General features: G+C 42.0%; 1 protein-coding gene and 1 long non-coding RNA gene across 6 annotated transcripts; both read left to right on the forward strand.

The window, feature by feature from the left end:
- Positions 1-271: 271 nt before the first annotated feature.
- LOC134563982 (uncharacterized) lies at positions 272-7201 on the forward strand. 2 transcript variants are annotated; one of them, XR_010083445.1, is made up of 4 exons: positions 272-318; positions 3433-3503; positions 4481-4581; positions 5960-7201. It is a non-coding gene; the product is annotated as an uncharacterized LOC134563982 (long non-coding RNA). The 2 variants fall into 2 exon arrangements; XR_010083446.1 differs by lacking the exon at positions 5960-7201 and adding an exon at positions 5312-5401.
- Positions 7202-10601: 3400 nt separating this feature from the next.
- LOC134563981 (motile sperm domain-containing protein 1) lies at positions 10602-24365 on the forward strand. 4 transcript variants are annotated; one of them, XM_063422466.1, is made up of 6 exons: positions 10602-10734; positions 16107-16363; positions 16547-16622; positions 19314-19540; positions 21493-21654; positions 24029-24365. In XM_063422466.1, the coding sequence occupies exons 2-6, from the start codon at positions 16210-16212 to the stop codon at positions 24058-24060; spliced, it is 651 nt and encodes a 216-aa protein (XP_063278536.1). In that variant the 5' UTR covers positions 10602-10734; positions 16107-16209; the 3' UTR covers positions 24061-24365. The 4 variants fall into 4 exon arrangements, with proteins under 4 accessions (XP_063278536.1, XP_063278535.1, XP_063278538.1 ...); XM_063422465.1 differs by lacking the exon at positions 10602-10734 and adding an exon at positions 11029-11155; XM_063422468.1 differs by lacking the exon at positions 10602-10734 and adding an exon at positions 12168-12190.
- Positions 24366-26781: the final 2416 nt, after the last annotated feature.

A 26781-nucleotide genomic window follows, 5' to 3' on the forward strand; every position in this document is an offset into this window, starting at 1 on the left:
GCCTGTCATTATGGCAGAGCAAAACACAGAAAATAGAAAGATTTCTGTCGTGATAGTGATAACCAAATGTACTTTCCCAAATGCAGTACCAATTGCAGCATGCAGTACTCCAAGCAGTAGTCCCTGGGCCTGAGCAGCAAGCAGGACAGCACCTGTAGCCATTTGGGTTGTGGCTCCTGCAGGGAATGCAGTTAGGGCCGGTGCATTCCTTGCTAATTAAATACAGTCCTAGGCTGCCAGCCAATTACCCATGCAACCCTCCCAGGGCCACATTTGCAAACCTCTGGTCAAATACGAGATATGTGGAACCCTTGAAAGGTAAGTAAACTGAAATTTAAAGCCTTACTGCATACCAGACACAACCATAATTGTTTTCTTTACTTGTTGACTGTTTTTGAGCAAAGGCTGCTGGACTCTTAATTTCCCATTGCTAGCAGAGACTTAGAAAGCTCTCCCATGAACCCTTTGCTTCCAGGCTCTGGGACTGGCACATCCATAGCTCCCTAGAGCTGGTGATGTGGCAAACAGGGGAGGGCAATAAAATGAGGTGGGGCAGTGCTGCAGCAACACGATGGGAAACTGCTGTACTTGCTGTGAGTGTAACGTGGAGACTCCTGCACTCAGTGCAGCTCTTTGTCAAAGTACAAAATAAGAATCTTATCTTTTCCGAAGCTTTCCTTGAAACACTATACAGATCTGCCTGTGTGCAAGCTTTATCCTCAGCTGCTCCTTTCCCAGTAGATAGGCAAAAGAGTGTGATCTGATTTCAGAGGCGAGGGCTACACTCTGCCTTCTGCCTCCAAATAGAGCTTTCCCTTAACGCCATTAAAACAAAGCCAGCTCATCTAAGAAATGGGACTCTGCAGACAGTGGACTTTAGGGGTTTGGTGACAGTTCTTTCCCACTGAGGTTTGTTTTCTGGTCAGAGCCTAATCATGAGTTTTCCAGCAGTACTGAACATGCACATAACTCAGCAAGGCAGCTGGCAGTAGCTACATCCTTCCAAAATCCAGAGATGAGGATTAAACAAGCTTGGTAAAAATCCTCGTTTTGTGATTACTCTGCAACCAAGAAAGCAGCTGGGAATGATTCTGTCACTACCAGGTCTTCCCACACATCCTGCTTTCATCTTAATTTTTATTCATTGGAACATGCAAATTTCCTGTGACATGGGCTGGAAATTGCTTCTATTGCATTTCCAAAAGACATCAGAGGATTCCAGCGTCAGTCGCTGTGTCACACTATTAAACAAATTTTAATGGACAATAGTGGAAAAAAATACTGAACCAAGAACTAGCACAACAAATATACAGAAAAACTCAGTTCTCCCTCTAGAAACGCTATTGTTTATTGCTGTCAAGATCAATGAAACTATAAGCAAACTGTTTCAGCAAGCCTGGCAGATTTATTTGTGCTAATATTATGCATTGTTAATGTAGAAATATTTTAGGAACAGTTAAAATAAGAAGTAGGGAGGCCTCAAATACAGCAGCTGAACAAAAACTCTGTTGGCTTGAGCGACATTGAGGCCAATCTGCTGCCTCTCCGAAAGAGGCCTTTTTGAATCTTGGAGAGAGGGACAAGCAGGTCAATTTTTGCAAACTCAGTGAAGTATGAATTTTTGGCCTCAAAGGCTAGGGATTCTTTGCTGGTCCCCCAAGAGGACCCAAACTTAATCCAGTTCCTTAAGCCATCCCAGATGTCTGCCCCAGAATCCCACAGAGAAAGGAAGGAAAGTCCCACAAAACCCAAGTATCATTATGCTGGAAGAAGCTCACCAGATGAGCCCAGATCTGGTCTAGGATCATAACAAATGGAAACACTTCTACCAGCCATGGTTGTGGGCATGTCATATATCTCTTGTAATAATTAAATTATTTGTTTGTTTGAAAATGAAGCCTTCTGTATCTTAGCAAAAACTAAAGCAGGGAACATTACCAACCAGCGAGACTGAGCAACAGAGAAACTCTCCTGTTACTGGTGTAGTTGCCAATATTTTAGTTTAGTGACAGATATTAGTCCCAACTGTTAACAGTCATATAAACCAATTCACATGCAACATGTTTCACATGGTGTCAGTATTTTATGCTTATTCACTGAGGAAGAAATCCCTGCCTAATCGGCCAAAGTGCTCATTTAAACTGCATAAGTGCCAAAGGTACTTTTGTCATTGAAAATCACCTTGACTGCTGCAGGCCCCTGTTTCTTTACCACCCAGCAGAATTTTCACTGTTGGTAACAGGTTTGGTTTGTTTTTTGTTCTTTTTAGTTGTACATTTTAATTTTTAATCTAAATCAGGTGACATTTGCTGTCTGGTCTTAAATGACTTAGGACAATACAGGGAATAAAAGCAGAACTTCCATTTCTTTACCTAAAGTTATGAGCGTTACCATTCTTCAGTGCTGCCTCCCTCACTGAAATAGTAAAGTATAAACGCAGGCAGTTCTGGTGTTCAGATTATATGATCCCAGCCTTCCTCTTTTGTTGTTGCTCATTCATGCTTTTTATGTAACTGTTACCTTAGCTGTGAAACCCATAAAGGTCAACTTGACTCTAAACTGTATCACTGGGAAAAGTTCCCAAAATTGCATACAAAGCATACAGAGTTGCCACACATATTGTTGATTTTTTGGGAGAAAGCATGTTGGCAACTTTATTCTAAATGCAACTGCTTTAGTGAAAATACTTCTGCAGTTGAATTTACTGCCTAAGATTGGGCCTGCAATAGGAGGCAGCTGTAAATAAATGGCATGGTCTTGCTAATGAGTGTGTGGAGGGCAGAAATAAGATCAGACAGTAGAGCTGTTGTTTTCACTGAATTCCATAGATCTAATTTTTATCTCCCGCTGCTATAATTTTAGTGATATTACTTTACTGACTTTTATCCTAATATAATACAAAGTATCCCAGATGCTCATTGTTTCCCTTAGTAAAATATTTCTTATGAGTGTAATAAGACTTTGGTGAATTTATCAGTATTACTACCAAAAATACAAAGAAACTAAAAGTAAGAATACACCAGCTACAATATGTATGTGTTCTGTACTGAACTGTGCTATTAGTGCCATATTGGGGAAAGACTGCACTATACCTGGAGTTTTATGAGGATTTGTGCTTCACTTATGCAGGGAACACATTTCCCAGCTAAAGTCACTCTTACAGTAAGGAAATCCTTCAAGAAATCAGTAGTTTTCTCAAGAATTTGTTTTAGAGGAAAACTTCTGAGATCATCTGGTGTCTTGTTTCACTACTTTCTCTCCAAAATATTTTTTCTGTGACAAGTAGCACAATGCCTATAAATAAGGGGTGTACACCATGCTGCAGTGCAGGGGATTTTAAATTAAAGCCTATGTCTGTGTCTAACCATCACACCATTATCTTCTGAATGCTGCAATTTTACCCAAACTAACAAATTAAACTTCACAAAACAGGTGAAGGAGATCTCTTCCTCCAGCATTCATGATGCTGTTTCCTGCTTTCTTCCACTTCTCCCCGGAGCAAGGTGGGTGCAGCCCTGGAAGAACAAAGTGGCAGGACGCTGTTTTGGGGCTTGCTCTCCACGCAGATTTGTAGCTCCAGCTGGCATCACTCGCTGTCCCCACGCTCCTTCCCAGGCTGGTGCTGGCGTCTGACTGGGCTGCTCAGGCACAGCTGAGGGGGACGTGGGAAGCAGCACCTGGAACTGCAGTAGGAAGGAAAAGGGGGCCGTGTGGAAGGCAGCAGGAGAGCTGGTGGTGGCGGCACAGCAGGCAATGCCCACAGAAACCACCCTGAGTCTCCCAGGACAGGCTGGGCAGAGCCTGGCTCTGAGCGTGGCAGAACATTTTGAAAGAAAGGTTACGAATTTCAAATAGACAAAGATTAGTTTCTCACCAGGCTGTGGCCAGGTGTAATTTAGATCCCTTGGGCTCACTCAGACCACTTAAGCACTGCAGGTCTGCTGTGAAAACCCAGGTTATGCAGCAATTCTCCTACCAGTGCCAAAGGAAACCTGGGAACTTAATTGCTACCCTTGTCCCCACTGACATTTTCATGACTTTCAAGAAGGAGATTATATCTGAGGACTGGTTATTACATAGGGAGAAAAAAAAGCGAAGTAATTTAAAATAAATTTTGTTATGTTTGCGTTCCAGAATAAATGTAAATTTGCACCAGAATTGATGTGGAATGAGGCTTACAAATGTGTTGGTACAAGACTGCACATGAGGTAGTCACAGATGATTGATACAATGACTGATACTATAATTTAGCTTTTTATGCAGTTTAAATGAGCACTCAATTCTGTACCCTTTCATCACAAAGTGGCATTTCATCTCAGGAGTAGCCAGCTGTAGTTCAATAAAAGAAAGGGTGCCCAACAGGAACAGGCAAAGTAGGCTGAGGCCTCCAAAAGAACCCAGATCAAAAACATTATTTGAAAAATGAAATATTAATATGGGCAGGATTTCCAACTAAATGTTTCCTTTGGTATTTGTTCAGGTGAATGTTATACCTCTAGTGGCAGCAGAAGTGAATTATTTAGTATAATGACGATGGAAAATTCAGACTACAGTGAACGAATTTCTACATCTTGGCTATAGGTATGTACATACAAAAATGTGCGTCATTTTTGAAAAATGAAACCTTAAATCCTCCTGTCAATAATTCACACTGCTCAGAGCCTGAAAGCAGAGCAAGAGGGGATGAGTCGGCCTTTCCAAGTTAAATACGGTGATTTATCCAAGCAAAATGACAGAACTCAGGCTTCCACACAGAATTGGGATGCACCTGTGGCTGGTGCTGAAGTGACTGGGTCTGGCCATTACCTCCCCTCAAAGGAGAGCTTGTTATAAAATTGTTTATGCACAGCCTGTCCCTGCAGGCATGAAGAAAAGCAGAGTGCACACTCCAGCTCTTCTGAGAGGGAGGCACACAGCAGGCCTGGGTTAGGCTGTGACAGTGCTGCAAGTCAGGCTGTGGACATGTGTCTCCTCCCAAATCCAGCTCTGTTGACAGCACAGTCCTCCCCTAGTTTGCCCAGAGGCTGGTGAGCTTTGCCCAGCAATAGGCTACCACCCCTCTGATCTGGATATACTTGTTTGAATACTCCTTAACCTATTTCAAAGAAAATCAGCTGGGCCAGCAAATCCTTATTACTTAAAATGTTAGGCCATGGTTGCACAGACATTTTTTTTTCCCTGCAAAGCAAGCTTCAGTCATTTCTGCTCCCTTTCTTTGGGTCTGCTTTGGCTCTGCATTCCCCACACCACAGGTCTATGCACTATTTTGTCTATAAAACTAAGTTGCTGTTGGTTTTTTTTTTTTTTTAAGTTGGACTCCCACAGCACTCCTCATTCACTTAACTAAATGTGACAGTCTGTGCCAACACATCAGAGGAGATGGTGAGGGGTTGGGAAAAAAATCACCAGAGGGTTCCCTGTATCATATTTGTGTTCAAAATAAATGTCTTGAGGAAACCATGGTCTGACACTCCTTAATGCTCTTCTGAGTTTGGCCTTTGTTAAACTACATGATTCTAGTTATTTTAAAATCACAGAAACAATGATCCTAACCTCTTCTTAGTGTGACCTCCTCCAGATCCACCAAACTTGGCAGAATCTCCACAGTCAGAAGATGTTTTGGCCTGGGCCTTCACCTAAGCAATCCAGGCTGTTCATGAGTAATACCCTCTCATACACAGTTCGGAATATGCCCAAGGCAGGTTGCTTCTATTGCCTGAAGGCAAAGGGGTCACTGTAATACCAGATGGAGAAATAAACCCTAACCACTGTGTGTGCAAATCAGGCACAGGTAGGATCTGCATGTCTTCTTTGAGCCAGAGCAGGTAGATTATCTGCACTCTAAGCTTCTCAGTCGTTGGTGGCAGTAAAGCCCAAATCCAGAGGCATTTTGAATTTCCAGGTCAGAGATCAACTCCAGCCCAGTTGCCTCCCTGACTCTGGTCTCTCTTTTCTGCAGCACGTTTGGAACATGCCAAAAGCTGCACAAACTAAACACAAGACTGTCTGCTTAGCAGCAACAGCAGCTCCTTGTTCTCATCATCTAGCCTTTGAAAATCCCTTGTCTCGGTCCTGCTGACCATACTAAAGAACAAGTTCAGCAGGAAGGACAAGTGCTCTCCAGAGTAATTCCCAGTAGAACTGCATGAGGAAGCCTGGAGCCTGCCTTGGCGCCATGCTCAAGAAACAGAACGTGCAGTGTGGAGAGCCCTTCAGAAAGCAGCCAGGATCAGAGAGGGAAGGACAAATGGTACCTGCGGTCAGCTTTTAACAACAAACCCAAATATCAGCGCAGGCGTTTGCCAAGGCGATAGCAAAGCTGTTGGTGAGGCTGCCCTGCCTCCCCTCCCTACAGCTGCACAAAGACTCAGTAAGTCACACACAGAGAATGCTTGAGCAGTGGAGGTGCAAAATGGAGCGTATTAACTGAAGCTTTTAATAAGATTTTGATAACAATGATTTTTATGTTAATCTCTAAAGAGTTTGCTTTTGTAACATGTAACTGATAAGCATATGATCTAGTTTTAATTTAATCTCTGCAGGTGTTTCCCGATGGTAAATGTTAAATTTTTATTGCTTCCTTAGGCAGTAATAATAGGGGAAGTGTCTGTAGGGCTCCCACCATCCATTTGTATGCAGATAGCATCATATTTTATAATAGCTGTAAATCTGACAGGATAGACTCTTACTGTTGAGATGATATTATAAATATGTGTCAACACTGAATAAACATCTTTGAAAAGAAAATAAAATAGAGATGTTATTAGAGGTCTAATGAAACAACCATAACTGCTTATTTATAAGAGATGTATGCGCACATCCTTGGAAAAAAGTAGAGCCCATGCTGGGTTTGCAGCTTTCTGACGAGCAGGACATGGAGATTCTCAGCAGGGTCTTGCAGACAATGCAGAAATAGATCCTGCACTTCATAAAGATGATGACTGTCTATAAACCTCTAAATGTTTGTTCTCTCTGAGGTTTCAAAATGATTATAAATACCACGGTGTCTAAGACTCAATTATGGCTTCTTCTGTACAGCTTAGGAGCACAGCATGTCAGGAGCTCCCACACGAAGAACCATAAGACACCAAGTACAAGGAAGTGAGCCCAGATGCCTGTCTGAGGCGTAAAGCAAACACATTTTGGGCCAAATTCACCCAGTATGAGACCCGAAAGGGACTTGATCTCTTAGACCTTATACTTAACCTTGTTCATTGAGCATGCATGAAACCTGCCCTTGTTTACATTTAGTCTTTTAAAGACAGTGACACTTTAGAGTGACATTGTATTTTCCTCAAATAATTTTATCTGTTCTGCAGCAAGTGTGGCTCTCTGGCATGCTGTGGTCACTGTGTGTCCATAGGCACATCTCAGGGCACATCTGTACCAGCAGCACAGGCAGAGAACAGAGCTAAAAGATTTCTAAGATGGAACTGGCTTGGCTCCAGCCAGTGGGGAGCATGGGCAGAGAGAGCTTTGAGCTGTCTCTAACTCTCTTGTATAGGCATGCCCTGAAAGGGATTACACTTTAACAGAAGTCTAGATATTTCCTCAGCGGTGCTGAGATATGTGGCTCCCAAGGTCCACATCATTAGTCATAAAAACAAACAGTCTAACCTCTGACACAAAAAATACACACAAGTTGGTCTAAGTCCTCAGTGACAGGGAATGGGAATACAGCTTGCTGCCACTGGAGGAGGGAAATTTGAAAACTTGCCACATAAGCAAGTCAAAAAAACCAAAACATTTTTGCTGGTGAATTAAAGTTACAAGAACAGCTTGGACAATTTAGATTAAACAATTCTTGCTTCTGTTGTAAGTCAGAACATGTATGCTGCTTCAAGGTGGTAGCTTAAATACAGTATTTTTTCTTATGCTGGTCTTTAAAAGTGAATTTAAAAAAAAAGTTATGGAGACTTTTTAATAAATTGGTATTAATTATAAAGAAAACTCCAATCATTTTCTACAGAAAGACAACATGAGTGCAAACTGAAAGGCAGATACGTCATCCCTTTCCTGAGTTACTTCAAAGCCAAAGACAATCTGCCACATTGTGCCATGGAGAAGGGAACTGTCAAGAAAAACAAAACGTCACATTATGAATATTGATTAGTAAGAATTAAATTCATTACAAGCTATAGGTAAGATTCAGATATATAAAATGTTTAGCTCCCTCCTATATACTCGCTTGTTGTTTTCATATCAGAATCTGTAAACATACAATTTAATCTGTGTGACTTCTTCAGACTGAGGATTCATTAAAGGAATTGTTTGCAGTCAGCCTCTACAACTGCACAGGCCAGCACACACGTGCCAATGTTCCAGGCCCACTGGGCTAGTGGTGAACACAGAACCCAAGCACGGTACCTTCTGTTATAAATGCTACACCATGTCCTTATGCTGTGACAGATAAAGTGGAATATTTTGCAAATCAAGTGTGCAAAGTTTCAGGAATCAGGCATAATGATTAAGAAAATCTTTTCCATGATAAATGAACTGTGAATCTCCCATATGAAGTATTTAAACAGATGGATAATCACCACAGCAACCAAAACCACCACAGAGTCATTCAGGAGCATTTCATCTCTGTACACTCCATTGTCAGGTTTCAAGCTATAAGGAGGCAGTATTTTATGTAACAGAAGACTAGCCAATGCTTTTAGGTAACTCACAGCATTTTCTAAGGTAGGTAGAAAATCAGAGGACCAATTACAAGCTGCAGGAACAACACTTTTTACACCTTGGTTCACACTTAAGGTGTAGAAGAATCTTGTTCACACTTGTTGAAGAATCTTTGCTGCGTCTTACATCTCTGCTCCTTTGCATTTGTATTTCTGTTGTCTTCTTCATCCACATTTTTCCTCTCATCTTTTCACTGCTCTGCCAGCATCATAACAAGGAATGTAACCTCAATCTCCCTCTAATCACAGAAATAATTAATTATTTGGGCAGAATAAAGCAGCCCAAAAAGGAGAAAGCAGAAGAAACAATGACCTAACTATAACGGAGAGAACTTCCCACAGCTTTGAGATACTCCCAGTTACCGCCACACAGGGCGTCAGTCTCCATCTCCCCCGGCGCAGCTGGGCAGCCTTCCCGGAGCAGCCGGCACTGAGCGCCCCACGCTCACCCTCTCCATCTTTTTGCATCCCCGGAGGCAGCGAGGCACGGCAAGAGCAGCGGGACGGTGTCAAACCAGGTGCGTGCCCCAAACCAAGCAGCTCCGGGATGTTTCAGTGCCCCTTCAACAGCCACGGCACACACGACCTTCGGGAATGTCTGGGATGGGCAGAGTCTCTCCCAAGGGCACGTTACTGCACAATTGTCAGGGATGCGGCTTTGTGCTCTCCGAGGCATCAGCACCAGCAGCAAGGACAGAACAACACCGAGTCCTACTCGCACTCACGCACGTTTTCACATTTAACCGGAGTCAACACAGTGCTTTTAAAAATCACAAAACAACCAGGACACTAGCTGTAGTGATCAATGGATGGGAGAAGGAGACCAGCTTGATTCCAGTTTTCAACAGGTGGATGCAAACCTTATCAAATGTGTGGCAGAAAAAGTTTATATCCTGGGAAACTTATGGAGGCAGACATAAAACCTGCTTTTAGAAAGTCTGAACTTTCTTTGTAGATGAACTGGATAAACTGGAAAATACCAATTTGTCCAATTAATGTGCTTCTAAGTCTAGCCCCTTGAGATTATGGAGTTTTTTGATCATTCAGTTTGTTATTAATTTGAATATCTCCAAAGCATGTTCATGTCTACTTCTTCTTCTGAGACAGGTTTCCAAAATGAGGAACTGCCTCCATTGGATTAATACTCAGTAAAATCATAATAATTTTCTGAACATATCCTGAAAGGCTGAAGTCTGATAATCATTTTAAAAACAAGAATTCCAGTTTATTTTAAAACATGTTAAAATCTGAACTGATTTGCACTCATCAAGAAACAAAATATTTTGCCAGTTTTCACTGCATACATATTCAGAAATTCTGACAAAATTATAATCTCTATATATAATTTAACAGTATTATATGATTTGTGGCTGTAAGGCTGAACTTCTTAATGAACCATTAGATCTGCAGAAAAAGGTGAGTGCTAATACACACACCTTGCCTAAGCTGGAAAATATACATTTTAGAATTTATTTAATGTCTTCCATGATTTTAAGTATGTTATTTCCTGTACTGAATTGTTTCATGATGATGTGAAACTCGTGGCTGCTGTGTTTATTTCACCACGGATGTGTGTTCATTTCACTGAGGGGTAAAGCTTGGTAATGGGTAAAAGATTTTGCAATCCTGTACTGGGTGGCTCAATATAAATCTTAATTATCCACCTGACTTGCAACAAAAACATTTTGCTGCAATAAAGATCTTGACGTCTGGGATGACACTGGGTGGTGATTACAAATGGATTTGTTTGTATTATATAGAGGGGAAGTTGGGGGGGAAAAAACAACCAGGGAAGATTGTATAGTGGATAATGCACAGTACGAGCTGAAGTCCACAGCTTAATTGAATGAAAGCACATGAAGTAAATAAGAGGAATAAAGAACAAAGATAACAGCGTGGCAGTGTTTACAAGGCCAGTGTGTCCCATTTAAGCCGTGCTGCTGGATGGGCGGACGGTCACGCCTGGACGTTCGGCCCGCTAACACCTGTATCCTGACTGAGCCCGGGGCTCACACTCGCCAGCGGGGGACTGCCAGCGATGGGCGGCATCGAGGTGAGCCCGACCTGCTCTGGGACCCGCAGGGCACAACACACGGAGGCCCCGAGCGCAGCGGGAGCCGGGAGAGAGGCAGGAACCCCTCCGGGACGGGGTCAGACCTCGGGAACCGTGACCTGAGGTGAAATATCATAAAAAAAACACCTCCCCGCAGGTGAGAGGCGCCGGCCGGCCGCACAAGCCCCGCTGTCCGGCGGTGCCGCGGGGCTGCCGGGCGGGGGAAGCAGCGCCGAACGCCGCGGTGCCGAGGCCCGAGCTCGGCGTGCCGGGGCAGCCCCGACATGGCGGCGGGGGCGGGCTGCGGGCGGGGCGGTGACGCGGCGGCGGCGGCCGGTCGGTCCCAGCAGCCCCAGCGCTGCCCGCAGTGACGGGCGGACAAAGGGGCGCCGCGCCAGCCCGCACCAGCGGCCCCGGGCGGGTGAGTCGGGGCGGGGGGGCGACAGCGGGCACGGGGCGGGCGAGCGGAGCGACACCCGCGGCCCGGCCCGGCTCGTCCCGGGCCGCGCCACCCCGCGGGCCGGGCCTCCCGCCCCTGCCCTCCGCAGGCCCTGCGGGAGCGCGGCGGGGCCGGGATGGGGAGCGGGGCGGCGGCCGCGCTCCGAGGCCCCGGCCTGGCGCCACTTCCCCGCGGGGCCGGGGCTCGCTCCGGGCGGTGCGGCGGGGCCGGGGTCGCCCCGAGGGGCGGCGGCGCGGGGCCGGGTCTCGGGCCGGGCGGTGCGGCGGGGCCGGACCGGGCGCGGTGCGGAGGTGCCGGGCTGGCTGCGGGAGGCGCCGTTATCGCGCAGCTGCCTCAGCCCGTATCGCTGCTGCTCCTCGCCGAGAACAAAGAGGATCAATTAAGAGTGTGCAATTACCGCCGTGCCCTGCCGGCAGTAGGCACAGCTCGGAACGCCTTTGCTTTCTCCCAGGGAAGAGTGCTCCCCTGTGTTAATCTGCGTGGTCTGGGGCCACGCAGAGCTAATGAGCACAACACACGTTTAAAAATCAGCCAGTTTAGTGCGTTAAACACAAACTTAAGGTGAAAAAATAGAGACTAAAACACATGTGCCCTTGAATGTCTTCTCTAGGATCCTTGTGAGCCTGTAGGAGAATGGATCAGGAGCAATGCACAGCTGTTACTTAATTTTTCACCGCTTTTCGTGCCTCTTAGTTGCATTTGAATATTGTGTTAGTCACCTTTCCAGGATTTTAAAAAATAATGTCATCCTAATAAATTTTGCTGTCAGTGTCAGCGTGATTTATGCATGTGGTCATCCATGCTCATAGTTAATGCTCTGAGACTCTTTCATTTTACAGCATCCTGGAGACACTGATGACATTTCTCATCATCCTGTGAAGGGGTAAACAGTAGCAGTTTTGCAAAGTATCAGAGCAGTTCTGCCGGTTCAAAGGGGACCGTCCACCTACTGAAATACTTTGCAGAATGTGTGCCTTCATAGATCAGCAAATTGAGGTGAGGTTAACCAACTTGCTCAAGGTCATGGAGTGTCAGTGACAGAGTTAGCAATAATGGAATCCAGCCATCCTGGCTGCTGGCTCTGTGCTCTCATCGTTGGGTGACACTCCCAAATAATTGCAGGTAGTTTAAACATTGGTTTGCGTAAGTGCACATTGAGGCCTTCAAAACATTTTGGAGAAACAAGATGTTTATGGAGTGCTTCAGATCCCATGCTGCTTTTGCATGTAGCTTAAAGTGATTGCTCAGCTTGGCATAGGAGGGAATTTTGAAGGAGAGTTTGAGGTTTATTTTGTAAATATGTGCTTAAAAAACATCTGGTGTAATGAGTATATAGTGTAGAAAGACGTGTAGATTTAGGAGGTAGATCATGAGATGTAAAAAAAGTAGATTATAATGTAATTAGGCAACTTTTAAAACAGCAGTGTGGAGACATGACTGTAAAGAGGTTTTCTTCTGAATGAAGTGTTTACCCCATGACATTCTGTGGAGTTATGCAGTTATATGCAAGCTATATGCAGTTATGGAGAAAAACAACTAACAGATGCATTGGGAAGCCATGGTGATGAAGCTGTTGGAAATTAAAATGGGAACAAAAAGGTTCCTCAGTTGATTTATTTATTCAGCAGATACTTGTTAAGTAAAAACAAATCACAATGGATGTTATTTCTGACCCGGGAGAGAAGTTACATTTCACTTCGTGTTTTTCTCTGTCAAGTTAAATTTATGAAGAAAGGGGTTTCAAAGGAAGCACTGGCACATCTGTGCTGTTGTGACACCAGCAGTATATATTTAGTAACTTCACTGAGGAAAGATCCCTATTGTGCTGAAAAAATACCAGTGACAATTGTTTGTCAGGACTTCAAAGGGCACTGGGAAGTGAGCTGGCATTGTTCAGGTGTTACACACTGGGCCTGGCAAATGTTAGCTCTGACAGATCCCCGCTCCTGTGGGAATTTCATCGGGCGCTGCTGCAAGAAGCCCATCTGTGCAGTGCAAATCACAGGCCTGAGATGCCAGATCCTGGGTTGGGACAGATTTGCTTGTGCTAACCTTTATGGGCTGCAAGCAGTCATGGTGACTGTTGACTACAACGTTTAGTGGTTGTGGTGCAGTGGAGGTGCAGAAAAGCAGCAGCTGAGTTTCTGTTCATGAGCTGTCTGGGGTACGTGACCTTATTCTCACCCTTAGAGCTGCCATGGGGTTAATCTGGGCAGAGGTTGTGGTGATAAAAACTTTCTCTGTAAAAGTGTGGGCAGTTTCTCATTGATAGGAGAGGTGTGCTGTTATCAAGAGTATCAATACGAAACCCTCACATCTCCCTAGCATGTGTTTGGTTTATCAGTCAGTCTTGGGAAAAGTGCTTTTACTGGTGTCACTTGGTGAGATGTCCCAGCAAGGTGACTTCTAAGCTAGAAGTGTTGTCTCGGAAAGGATGCTAGTTGCTTGCTTAGGAATCCAGAAATTTATACCCTGAATGACACTGCTGTGTCAGCAAATGTGTCTACTATAGGCCTGCCAGACGTTACTTTTGCAAATTTGGGCGGTAGCTCCTTATCCAGCCAAGTTAAATAGGAAAAGGAAGCAATAATGGGATATACTTTTTTAAGACTGGTGGGTTTTCTCATGCAGGTTGTGGAATCCTGGGAGGTTTGCACACTGTTTTCCACATATGTGTAACAAAAATGAGCCTGTTGATAGGCATAGTGATCCATAACTCCACTGATACAGAGAATTGTGGTGTTTTGAGCACTGAACACTTGCCACGGACTGAGCTGGAGAAACTGGAGATGTGGGATGAAGCCAGGAAATGGAATGAAACACCTGCAGTGTTTAAATAAAAAGCAAAAGCATCAAACTAATACTGATTATTATAAATAATACTTGAATTTTTTATTAAACATAGTTAATTAAATTGTGTAGCAGTAGTTTGCTGTTGGTTTTATGGTAGCTAAAAACTTTTATTTGAAAAAAATCCCTTTTGTTAATGTCAAAATCTGCCTGTATTTCTGTTACACATGATGTGCAGAGTGTAGATAGATATGAGAACCAAAGATTCCAACATATTCTTACTGCCTACTGCATTGAGCTAACTTTGGTTAATAATAAATAGTTCTTAGTCTTCTATCTATGACAAGCATCAAAAGGTATTTTGTATTCCTATGTGCTGGCAGTTTTTCCACATTAGCTTTTCATATAGTCTTAATGTGTTTGAATGGAACAATGAAACTCACTTTGCAACAGTGCATGAAGTTGTTCAAGAAATAATACTCACACTTGCTGTACAAAGTCATTCCAGAGTTTGTTGATTCCTCTGAAACAAAAGGGATTCACTGTAATTCCAAGAAGTACTCAGAACCCAAATTGGCACTTAGAGAGCCATTTCTTTTTCTAGACTCTTCTTAATAAGGTAACAGAACATCAGCTTGGAACACTATCATTGAGGATTTGTTTTCAGAATATTATTAGTAGCATTTCAGTGAAGTGGAAACAAACCTGTGTTCTGAAAAGGAACTGGATCATGAGGAAGGACATTCCAGTGAGATCCATGAATTTGAATTCTACAGGGATAATTTGCTATTTTAATAACAAAATAAATAAAATTAAAAGCTTAGTTTGTGAATAAGAATCAGAACCTGTAAACCTTTAGTAAACACATGAACGTGTGTCATGTTTCAAGTATGGAATACGTATCTGGTGCTTGGAAATGTGATCATCATGATGTTTAGAATGCAGAAACAAGAATTTGTTTTTGATTGTTCATAATGTTTGGGCTATTTGCTGCTAGAAATTTCAGAAGCTAAATTTTTTAAGGTGCAACAATCCAGTGTATTTAGCTGGAGAACACGTAAAATGTACCTTATTTTAAAAAGCATTATGGGAGGTGGAAATTACCTCTGATGAGTCAGTAGGAACTTCTTGTTGTTTTAATATTTTTTGCTATAAAGTTAGACCTCAAAGGACACCTTCAGTTTGATAATTAATCTATAGAAGCTGCAGTAAAAGATGACGTTCTTGCGGGGGGAGGAGAAGACTTTGTTCTCTCTGTCATGTGTTAAGTCAATGGTATGTGTGCTGAGGAGTCTGGCCTTAATTTTACTTTATGAATTACATTTGGGATTGTTTCTTGGTTGGGTCATGGATTCTGGTTTTAGTTCTGGAATGTCACTCAAAATAAAACAGAACTGTGGGGGGTGGCAGAAGGAGAATTGTGATGATCGTACTTTGGTTAGAGGTAGTGGTGGTAGAAAACCTGTCATCTCTTAATAAAATAGTAAATCCCAAATCTGTTTGGTGCTACTCATCCCAGTCATTTTTCCATTCATTGCCTATAACTACACAGTTGAAACACGGAGTTTGATTTAAACAAGACATGAAGGTGTTCCCCATTCCTTTGTTCTGAATCCCTGGGATTTTACATACCTGGGTGCCTAGGTGAGGAGATTCCTAACTTGTTATACCTCATCCAGGGTGGTCATCCCCACGGAAAAGCTCCTGCCTAAAGAGTGACTCCTGTTGCCTCAGTGTTATTGTGTTTCCTCATTTCTGCCCTCGTGTTTCTCAGGTGTTGCTGTCCTGAGGCAAGGATGGGATTCCTTTTTGCTGTTGTTTTGTTTGTGTTGCAAAGACCCAGCATAAGCAGCCCTAGTCATGGACTGAGCCCACAAATGCTGTCATGATACACTGGAGAGGTGCTTATACATTTATTTTGTAGCAGTTTGTTAAATAGATGGAAACCCAGTGCAAATATTTTTTCTATTTGAGTATTTTTGAAGGAACATAAGTAGAGGTAGATTCATAATCAAGCATCATGTTTTATATTTTTGCACCTTTGTTAACTGCCTCAGTTTAGTATAGACTTATGGAAATAATCTTCTTGCCTTTCTCTTTTTTTTCCCATTTTTTCCTGTAGAATTGCCAAAATGCTTTGGAATTCTTAAACGATTCAAAAACTGAAGTCTCTGAGGATACAAAGTCATAAGAACACAAGAAGCAGCAAGGAGGATTCAGTGCCAATGCAGCAACAAAAAAGACAGCCAGAGTTAGTGGAAGGAAATCTTCCTGTTTTTGTTTTTCCTACAGAACTTATATTTTATGCAGATGACCAGTCAACACACAAGCAGGTGTTGACTCTATATAACCCCTATGAGTTTGCCTTAAAATTCAAAGGTGGGTTTCTTAGGTTAAGTTCTATTTAAGGGTTAGTCGATGATCTTGAACAGTCCAATTATAATTCATGTAACAAATTCTATTTGTGACAAAACCAAACTCATGTCTCTACATGTATCTGTTGATGAAGCTGGTGATGTATTAGTTCATGATTTGTTACCACTCCTGTCCTTTGCCTTGCAGTTCTTTGTACAACTCCAAATAAATATGCGGTGGTGGATGCTACTGGTGCAGTGAAGCCTCAGTGTTGTGTTGATATGTAAGTAGAAGTTTCCTAATATACAACATTTTATTACCTTACTTTCTTTTATTATTTAGGAGGTTGTAAATCGCAGCATGCATGTTTTAATATATAAGATGGATAAAGATATGTTTTCCTTATACTTGTGGCTCTGATTTTTGCAGTTCTTCCCCTCTAGCGCAGAGGTATTATAATATTGGAGATACGTCCTTCTTTGTTTTTGCCTTTGGGCAAAATAAAATGCCAGTAAATGCATCTTGTAATGCAGTTTGTAAACTAGGAGTGAGAGTAATATGAGCCTCCTCTGAGCACCTTTTTGTTAGAAATAACAAGAAAAACAAAACCCCCAGAGCTGAGATTTGTTTGAGAGAAATACTTGTTTGCAGATTGGCAAAATGGAAATGCATGCGGTTCTAAGGAGCACATTTTCCAGGGCCACGTTAACAAGGGTAGTTCTGCCTACCTCTCATCCTGACCACCCATCTCACGCTCAGATCTCTGTGTTTCCCCTTTGGCTCTGCTGCCAGGTGTCAACCCAGTAACTCAGAACAGGAGGAGGCTGCTTAAGTGACCACAGTAATGTACAGGGTCTGTAGGCTGAAAGCTGAAGCAGAGTAGGTGAATCAGCTAAAACAGACCAACTCTTTTTACTTCTATTTGCTACATTATTTCTGTGCTGATGTACAGATACGGCTGAAGAAAATCTGAAGTACCTAAAGGAGCAGACTGAAGTTTTTTAATTAGACACTTTCCAAACTGTATAATGCTGCCTGGAATCTCTGGCTAACAAATGGCCATATACAGAAACCTTCTGTCAGATAAATAATAACTGTTCTTGGGGAACAGCTCTTTATTCCTATAGACTGTTTTCCTTAGGTGCAATTTGAAAATTCCAAGGACTCACCAAATAGAAAGGAAGTTTAGAGCATGGAACTAGAAGGTTTCAGTCAGAAGGATAAAAATGGAACTAGTCAGGTCAGAATATACCAGTGTACCAGTGAGCTTAGCAGACATTTACACAGGCTTGATTACATTTGGTTAAACAAATGGGTTTTATTAAATAAAGAAAAATAAGACATACACATGTTCCAAGGGGATTTTTTTGTGCAGCAAAATCCCCCATCCCATTCCAGTGGTTGCTGTCTAAGGACAGTGTTTACTGCTAGGATATGAGCAGTACTATGCAAGTATGGCCATTTGCCAGAAAAACAGATATTCTACAGAGCTTCCAATTATGCAATGGTCTCTAAAAAGAACCAGGAGAATGTGTCTGTTTATAAGGGTCTGTAGAAAAGATCTCCTTGCTTGGCAGCAGATACATGTTCTCCTAATGTTATGTAAAGGTTCTGTTTAGGTTGGTAGTTGGTACCATGGTACTAGGAGTAGGGACACCAATTTGAAAGGAAGTGTTAAAGGAAGAAATCAGAGTTGATCTGCTGTGCTGATCTGCTGAGAGCTGTATGAATTAGGGTTGCGGGGGGAAAAAGCCTTTTGTTTTAGTGAAGGCAGTTGCCCAGCCAACACTGCACTTGCTGAAAGCCTGTCATAGGCACACTGCTTTGCCTCTGAGGTGATGTAGAACATCACTGCGGCCTCTTGCTGAGGGAATGACTTGGTCTGTATTTCTGTGTTAAATAGTTTATTCAAACTAGATACAAGTTGCAAGCACTGGCTACATGCTAATGCTTGTGGATACCTTGATGTGATATAGTTCCTTTAAATGAAGCCTGAAAAACAAAAATCCATTTCTTGCAGCGTTTTAATATATATATTATCACAAAGATCGGTTTATTGAAGCAATTTTAAGACTATTATTCTGTGTTACGAAGGGTACACTCATATTTTTTCCCCTCATGAAATGGCAACCTTCTTACTTGTATGTATGTTCTTCAGATTAGCTGCTGTTATCTTGGAAACTTAGAATAGCCTTTCACAAAAAACATGTGGAAGAGTAGTTGAAATCCTTATTTACCCTAAGAGCTGATACCACTCCAAAATCTAAATGTTGTAGCTTTCAAATGCTAGATCTGTATTCTCATGATGAGTCACAAATGCAGAGAGGAGGCAGTTGAGCACAGCACTGCTTAGAGGTCTCTGTTTTGTTGTTGATCAATGCTATTTTAAAGCTGTGCTTTTTATAGGTTCCAAACATGCTCTTAGCGGTGGGTTTCTGATTTTGAAAGTCCCTAGCTGACTCTTGTCTGTAGAGGGAATGAGTTTTGCTTCTGAAAAAGTAGAATTGTAAAGCTTTGAGCCTGGTTTCCTCAAGAAGCTGTTGCTTGCCAAAGACCTGTCCAGCTCCTTTCCTTCCCTGTCCACTCCAGTCCCCTCAATATCTTTTAAAATCATTGGCCAGCATCAAACAACTTTGATACATGAGGAGGAGGCATCTTTCAGATAATTGAAGTTTCATCAATTGGCAGCTGGGCCTCAGACTGAGGCAAAGATGGGCTTGAGATAAAGACTAAACTGTCCTGTTTGGCCAGAAGCATTTATATTTGGGAATTAAAGCAAACGTAAGGGGAGAGAGGAGGTAAGATCAAGTCTTCAAGAACATTGAGTTATGGAAGAGGTAATGGAGGTCTGGATTATTCCAGTTTATCTGGAGGAGGGTGGATGGATGGCAGACTTTGTGATACAGGATGTAATTCCACTACAGACATTCTTCTTAGTAGTTCATCTGTTGGAAAATGTTGTTTTTCTCTGCAGTGTGATTCGTCACAGAGACGTTCGAGCTTCTTACTATGGTGTCATAGATAAATTTCGTCTTCAAGTGTCTGAGCAGAGCCAGAGGAAAGCATTAGGGAAAAAGGAGATTATTGCTACTCTGCTTCCATCTGCAAAGGAACAACAACAACAAAAGGAAGAGGAGGAAAAACGAATAAAAGAACACCTAGCTGAAAGTGTCTTTTTTGAGCAGACTTTGTGTCAACCAGGTAGCTGAAATCTTTTACTCTTCCTATGTTCTGAATCAGTTTTGAATAGCTCAAGTGACTAGACTTAAAACATCTTTTAAATAAAACAGAAATAAATTTTAAAATAATTCATTTTACTTACCTGTAAGACTGCTGTCTTTATCACTTGAGGATGACAGTATACAAGAACCCAAACTGTGGCCATTCTGTTTATGCTGTCTTGGTCAATCAAGACCCTTTGCTGCCGTGTGTTTGTGTGCTATACATACCTTGGAGAACGTATCCGCTGTTCCTCTGGAGCAGGAGTTGTCATACAGATAATTGGAATTTATCTGTGAAAGGATGGTAGTTATTTTTTCTCTGGGGCTCTTTCAAAACATATGCCCCTTCTGAGTTTATTCCAAACCGTTAATCCCCCATTTCCTGATGTGCAGAAATTATTGCCAGAACATCATATAAAGTGCTTCTTGTTCTGTGCCCTGTCCTTTGTCTGTCCCACAAGAGCAGAGGAGCACAGTTGGTAGCTGAAAACTCTGAGTTTCATACACACAGCGAGGAAGTGAATCAACAGTCCTGAAAACCTTGGCCAGACAGTTAAATTGAAGGGGTAGGATATAAAGTGTCAAGTTATACCTGAAATGAATCTAAACTGACTCTTGATGGTCTACATTCTTCTTACTTTTACTGATTTTTACTGAAATGTTCTTGTCACTGTTATATTTTTCAACAACACAAATTAATTCCAGAAAATAGATGAACCTCCTTGAGAGTGTAAATGTTGTGAAAATTAATCTGTTTCACTATTTATACTGAGTTTGTTAGCTGGTGAAACACTTTTTGTTAAAAAACAAACAAACTCATAATAGATATTAGTAGGATACACAGTTAAAGCAAACCTACAAAGGTCTCTGGGCTCACAGAACAAAATGTTCCTGTGATAGTTTCTCCAGGACAGAGGGCCTGAGCCATCCTGAGAAATCTGATACTGGTCTTATTCCAAATGCTGTTTCTCTGCTTAAAAACCTTGTTGACTATGTTCTATTGCTTACTTACAGAAAAGCAGTAAACAAAGAAACAGCAGTTTTATGTGTAACCTTCAACCTGGAAATAAGAGATTTATGGAATTAAAATAGAGCACATATTGCTAGTCACTGAGGATAGGAGAAGTTGATAAAAACATTGGCTATTTTCCAATGGATTTGGTTAGAGGTATTCAGCTAACGTGTTAACAGCTCTTTTCAAAGATGACACAGTGGGCCTTTGAGTAGGTTCCAGCTGTTAAAGTGCAGGGCAATAACGACTATGAAGGACTCTTTATTGTCTGTGGTTTGCATTTCCTTATTCTGGTAGTACTGGACTGTCAGAGTGGTTCACTCTCACAGTTTTTAAAGTAAGATTCAAATTTTACTGACTTATGGCACCTTAACTGACTCTGGCCTAGGTGTAGCCTTTGAATCCTGTAAAGAATGAAGGGGAACTCATCTGGCCCAGTGCTGCAGGCAGGTTTTGTTCAGGACGTGTGAGCAGTTACCTGCCTGTGCGGGTCTTTTGGGTGCTCCTAACTCATTGATTACTGATCACTGAAGGACCGGAGTCCTTCAGTGATCAGTAAGGACTGGAGTCAGGATGCACAGGGAAACCTCAAGCATTGCTGAGACATCCAGCTGTCCTGAGTGTGTATATATATAGCAACTGGGCCTGGCAGGCTCTGTTCCTCCAGAAGGGAGGGGCCTGGGAAGTCATGTGAAAACAAGTTCCAGCATCCGAACAGGGAGCAGCCTCCTCCACTGTAGAATGCACAAGGTTTAGAAGGGTGGGTTTAAGAGTTGTCTTCTACCCCTTGCAAACTCCAGAGAAAAAAGGAAAATCTGAGGATATTTCAGCTCCTGTGTACTGCAGACTTTTTTTGCAGAATATTTAATGTTTATATAATTTAGATCTTCCTTACAGCTGGTGCTGTCTTGCTTTTTCAGAAAACAGAACTGCCTCGTCGGGACCTAGTTTACTCACAGTCTTCCTTGGGGTGGTGTGTGTCGCAGCACTAATGCTACCTACATTGGGGGAAATGGAATCCCTGGTGCCTCTCTACCTCCACTTAAGTGTGAATCAAAAGTTAGTAGCTGCTTATGTTTTAGGTAAGTACTTTGGATTTTGTAAACATTTTCCTGCAACATTGATGAGTTTGGAAAACTTCACCAGTCTTTGCCAGTGGCCTCAGGAAACTGGATGGAGACAAAGCACCATGTTACATTTTGTTTTGCATTTCAGCTTAGATCTTAGTTTGTAGCTATGATGGCAGCAGAATAAATCAGTTCTTGTAAGTGTTTTGGACCAAATTTGAGTTGATACCTATTGCGCACAGGCCCCTACATGCTAATTTCAGCTTTATTTGATGATGGTCCAACAACAGTCATCTGCCAACACACCTGAATGGAATGTGCTGTTTGTTACTCTTGCAATAGTACTCTCTTGCAGAATGTAGAATGTGTTGTGGTGTTTCTCCCTCCCACCCCTGGGAGCTGTTTTCTAACCCTTCATTCTCTGCACCTGTTTAGTAAGCAGTTGATACATGTAGCAGTAAGTTGTTGTAAACCTTGCCCGAGACCACTACCATCCACAGTTCTTCCTGATTTGTAACTTGCCCCTGCAGTAGCTAGCATAGATGAGTTCAACATTTCATTTGTTATGACTATTTCTCTATAACTATTTCAGATTTGAAGAACAGTCACACTAAACTCAATTCTCCTGTCCCACTACCTGGCAGAAATGAGGATTTAAAGGAAAAGAGCTAGGCAGCTCCAAACTGATAGCTAGAGGTGAGGTAGTGATGGGGAAAGGTGCAAGTTCTTGGTGGTTCATGCACACTCTGCTGACTCACAAAGGTCCCATCTGCTGAAGTGGTTTGAAATCTCACTTGTGGCTCTTTGCCCAAGCTGATTGCTGATGGATTCTCAGATCAGGACCTTGCAGTAATCCTCACTTTGTTTTTATCTCTGCAAATTACTCCAGGTTCTGCTGGTGCCAGCTAGAGTTCTAAGCCTTTTGACTTCTTACATTTGCAACAACTGAACCTGTTTCTAGATTCCCTTTGAAGTTTTGACAGGTTTTGACTTCCTTGCTGGCAACATTTTCAGTGTTCATGGACAGATTCTGTTGAGTGCAACTCCTGCTCATGTAGAAAGTCAGTTGCTCTTGAGAAGTTGAAACCACTTTGTTCCACAAGGAATTACAACTGGATTGTGGAGCATTTAATGGAAAGGGTTGTTATACCATACCGACAGGAGTATATGATATTTGAGAAGTATTTGATTAACAGAAACTAGTTAAACCCTTTATTGTCTGGAAGTCCCTGTACAAGTGGTGCAGGCTGTTGTACAGAAGCCTCTGCTGTTCCTCTGTGATGATGGAATTGGTCCAAGCTGAGGATCCAGCAGCTGTGGGAGCACAGATTGTCTGAACCAATACAGACCTCAATAAATAGCTGAGCTGTAGTTCCTCTTTAAGAGGTAAATTTGCTGATCTAATGGAAGGCAGTGTTGCAACTCTGTTCTGTTGTGCTTCTGCCTTCACCATCTTCATAAAGTAGCCAAGTTCCATCAGTATGGAGGTGCAGGAGATAAAATAGTCTCAGAAATGACTTTATCTATAGTGAGATCTGTAGGCTTTAGCTGAGCTTTCTGCAGTGAAAGGCTGTTACAGTGACATCATTGAGCCTGCAAGAAAGTGAGATTGCCCAAGAACTGATAAATTGTTATTTTGGTGTTACATAAGGCTGGAATTCAGAGAGGCCCTATGTTCTTCCATCTACCTTCCTTGCCTTGTGCAATATAACGCATGGCTAAGAACTGCAGATTTGTACTTTTTCCTGCATCAGCACATAATTAAAATTAACTTTTCAGTGTGTCATGAGTCAGTTTATTAGCCCCTAGTTCCTGTTTTCATCTGATTTTAATTGTTTTTAACCTCTGTCAGAGCAGTCCTTTTTCTCCCTCCCTCTTTAAAGGTCACAACAAAGAGCCTGTTGAAAGCTCCCTCTGCAGACTGACAAGGAAGCTTAACATCTTTGTCTAAAACTGGTCTTTGATCAGTTATTATTCAGAGAGCAGAAAAAAAGCCTTGGAGCCTTCAACTGATCTGCCTTACTGATGATTCAGCATTCGAATGACACTGCCCATAACTGGCCTCCATGAGAAATGGGGCTTGGGTGCTAGTGTTACAAGTGAAAAGTTCAGTGTTAAGATTTTCCACTAGAGAGGTCAGCAATTGTCTGGAGTATTTCTGACATTCAGTTATTGCATGCACCACACGTCAGCACTGATTTTTTGACTGTATAGAAATTTGGAGCAATACTTCTAATATTTAAGTGTGTATATTAATGCATTCTGTATGTATTTATGCACTTTTACCATATTTTCTGGCCTGTGACAGGAGCCAGAAAATCTGGGGTTTTTTTAAATGTTTTATTTTGAGTGAAATAGAAGTGTTCAATTCTTAATTCTTGTCTTTCAGGTCTCATCACCATGGTTATTTTGAGAACATGAGAATGAGTTCATAGGATGTCAAACACCTTACTGTATATTCACATCATGAATGTGGACTGCCTTTTACTCCCATTTGGCTCATTAAGATGCTAGCAAAACTGTTCAGTGATTTAAGATACCTTCAGAAGTGTAATATATTTTAACTGTGTATAATAAATGAAAGACTCAAAGCACTTTGCGGTGCTTCTGTAACAGACAGCTATGAAATGTTCTGTGATACCTGTGAAAATAATTTGAAAAACCTTTTATATCTATGCCTACTGTAAAAAATCCTTATTAAAACAACATTTGTTATTTTTAGTCTATGTTCACATCAGTGTGTGATCACTATAAAAGCAAACTGTCTTCTGTAAAAATGCTCATTTGGTTTGTGGTTGTACCTACTGAGGCTGGCACATAACACTTCTGTATATACATACCAGAGGGGCGAGAGTCGTGACTGATCATTGAAGAAAATGAAAAATTCCATCAGTGGAACTATGAAATAAACCATGAATTTTAGGTGAAGAAGTAATTCTCAAATTTCTTACTTCATCATTTACCAATATATTGTTGAGTGCTCATTTTCTTACTTGGGGAAATAATCTCTTGCAACAGCCATTTTGTACCACAATTAATAGACAATAAAAACAAGTTCTGTATCAGATCCCTTCCTTTCTTAGGGAGGCATGCAAGTGGCATTAACAGAAGCTGAACTTGTACTAATACAAAATACACATTTTTTTCTATTTTTGAGACCAAACTAAGTGAAATAGCAAAAGCATTTCTCTACATCCCTCCCCCCACAGCTACCACAGATACTTTTCTATCAGAAACTCCTGGTTAAATGCCAGCTTCATATTCGAGGTGAACATTAATCTTGTTTCATACAACAAGTATTTCCCTTCATTTGACATTTCATTGTTGAGATGTTAATTCTAAAAGGGCAGCTATTACCGCATTGGATTCATACAGACAAATCTTTGTTTGTAAGAACTCTATAGAGTATGCTCTGATATGAATAATAAAATTTGAAAATCAAACCTTCTTTCCCCCTGCATGTTATGGGTCACTTTTCTTCTTGTGCATGGAAATACAAAGAAACCATGCAAAAAAAAATGTTTCTTAAAAAAAAAAAAAGAGAAGTTGAAAAAAGTTGTTAACCTCACTACATTCTTTCTTATACAATGCTACTTCAGTTTGATTCTCGAAGAACTGGGATCGTGTCATCCATCCATCAGCAGATGATAAAGTCAAACATTAACATTCACTAAGGAAAAAAAAAAAAGAAGGGTTCCCACCGGCTTAGAAGGCTGTGTGTCAGAGGCTGCTGCAGGCACAGCACTTCCCTCCAACACTGAGCTCCTGGCTGGGTCAGTGTTTTCCTGCCACTGCAGGGCTCTGTTCTTGTAGCTTCACTGTTCCTCAGTACCTACACTGTGAACTCTGATTTTCACCAGGTGGTCGAACCTGCTGCTGCCTGGGGAAAGGTGAGGGAATGGAGCAGAAGTTGGGGAGATAAAAGTGCCATGTAGTATCTTATCTTAGCACCCAGCAGCCAGGCTAAACATTCTGTTGTGTCCAAGCTGATGAAAAAGGCCAACACAAACCCTTTTTTCTCCTATATCCTGGCACTCCAGTCATGGACTGGGATCATGTTTTGCCCGACAGTTGCAGAAGTGCAGAAGTGACAATGTCACCTGTAGGAACTCAGAGTCACTGAGGGACTGTAACCAGGTCTGACACCTGCAGCTGCCTCAATCCTGCAGGACAGCACATGCATGGAGAAGAGATCACAGGACACAGATGCCAGCAGTCATTCTCAAGAAATCTGAGGAAAAATGATTGGTTTAGAAAAACACCTTGACCAAAGAAATCAGGAACCAAAAGTTATTGTGAACCAAAAAGACTGAAAACATTAGACCACTTCTTTGTCAAGGCAATGGAGGAGCAATACACAGAAAAAAAAAAAAAAAGAAAAAAGAAAAAAAAAGCGCAAAGATGCACAGAGTAACTCAGCAGACGAGATAAAACTGGTGCTTGGGTGAAAACTGGTGCTTGGGTGAAATAAGGATGACAAGTGTGAATTCTGACTTCTTTCTCCTTCAGGGAGGTTGTAGCACGCTGCAGAATCACAGATTTATCACAGTAGGGAAAACAAGACCTGAGGACTGTTTCAGTTCAGCACTGAGGGAGAACATATCAAATTATGTTACAGCATAGTCACAGCAGGGCAGGAGTAAAATTTTAGCAGGTGGATACACAAGATTTGGAAGGTATTTCCTAATTTTATGTATATTTATGTGCATGCACATACCTCTAGTATTTACATACTAGAGTTTCAGAAAACACTGAATGCCTTTGGAAATAAGACCTGAGACACTGAATATACCTCTTAGAAACACCAGAAAAAACAGTTAAGTGTTCACGTCATTTCCCATTTCCTGACTCCTAACACAAACAGTCATTTCCTTGCAGTGGGCAAGTATTTTCAGCAGACAGTTGGGAGGGCTTTGAGATCATCCAGCAGAAACAATCCTGGTGTTTACCCAGCACTTGCTATGGCACCGATATCTCAGACGAGCCATGCTGGCAGCAGGAAGTGGGAACACTGCTGAGATCACTTTGGGGAGCGTCACTCCCAGTCGCTTGGTACATGATCTTCTTTAGGTGTTTGCACTTGTCTGGATCAGAAAATCCTGCGGTGATCATGTTTCTCCGGAGGAGTGAATCACAGAGTGC

The sequence above is a fragment of the Prinia subflava genome, chromosome Z (genome assembly GCF_021018805.1).
Source record: "Prinia subflava isolate CZ2003 ecotype Zambia chromosome Z, Cam_Psub_1.2, whole genome shotgun sequence".
NCBI classification, from domain to species: Eukaryota; Metazoa; Chordata; class Aves; order Passeriformes; family Cisticolidae; genus Prinia; species Prinia subflava.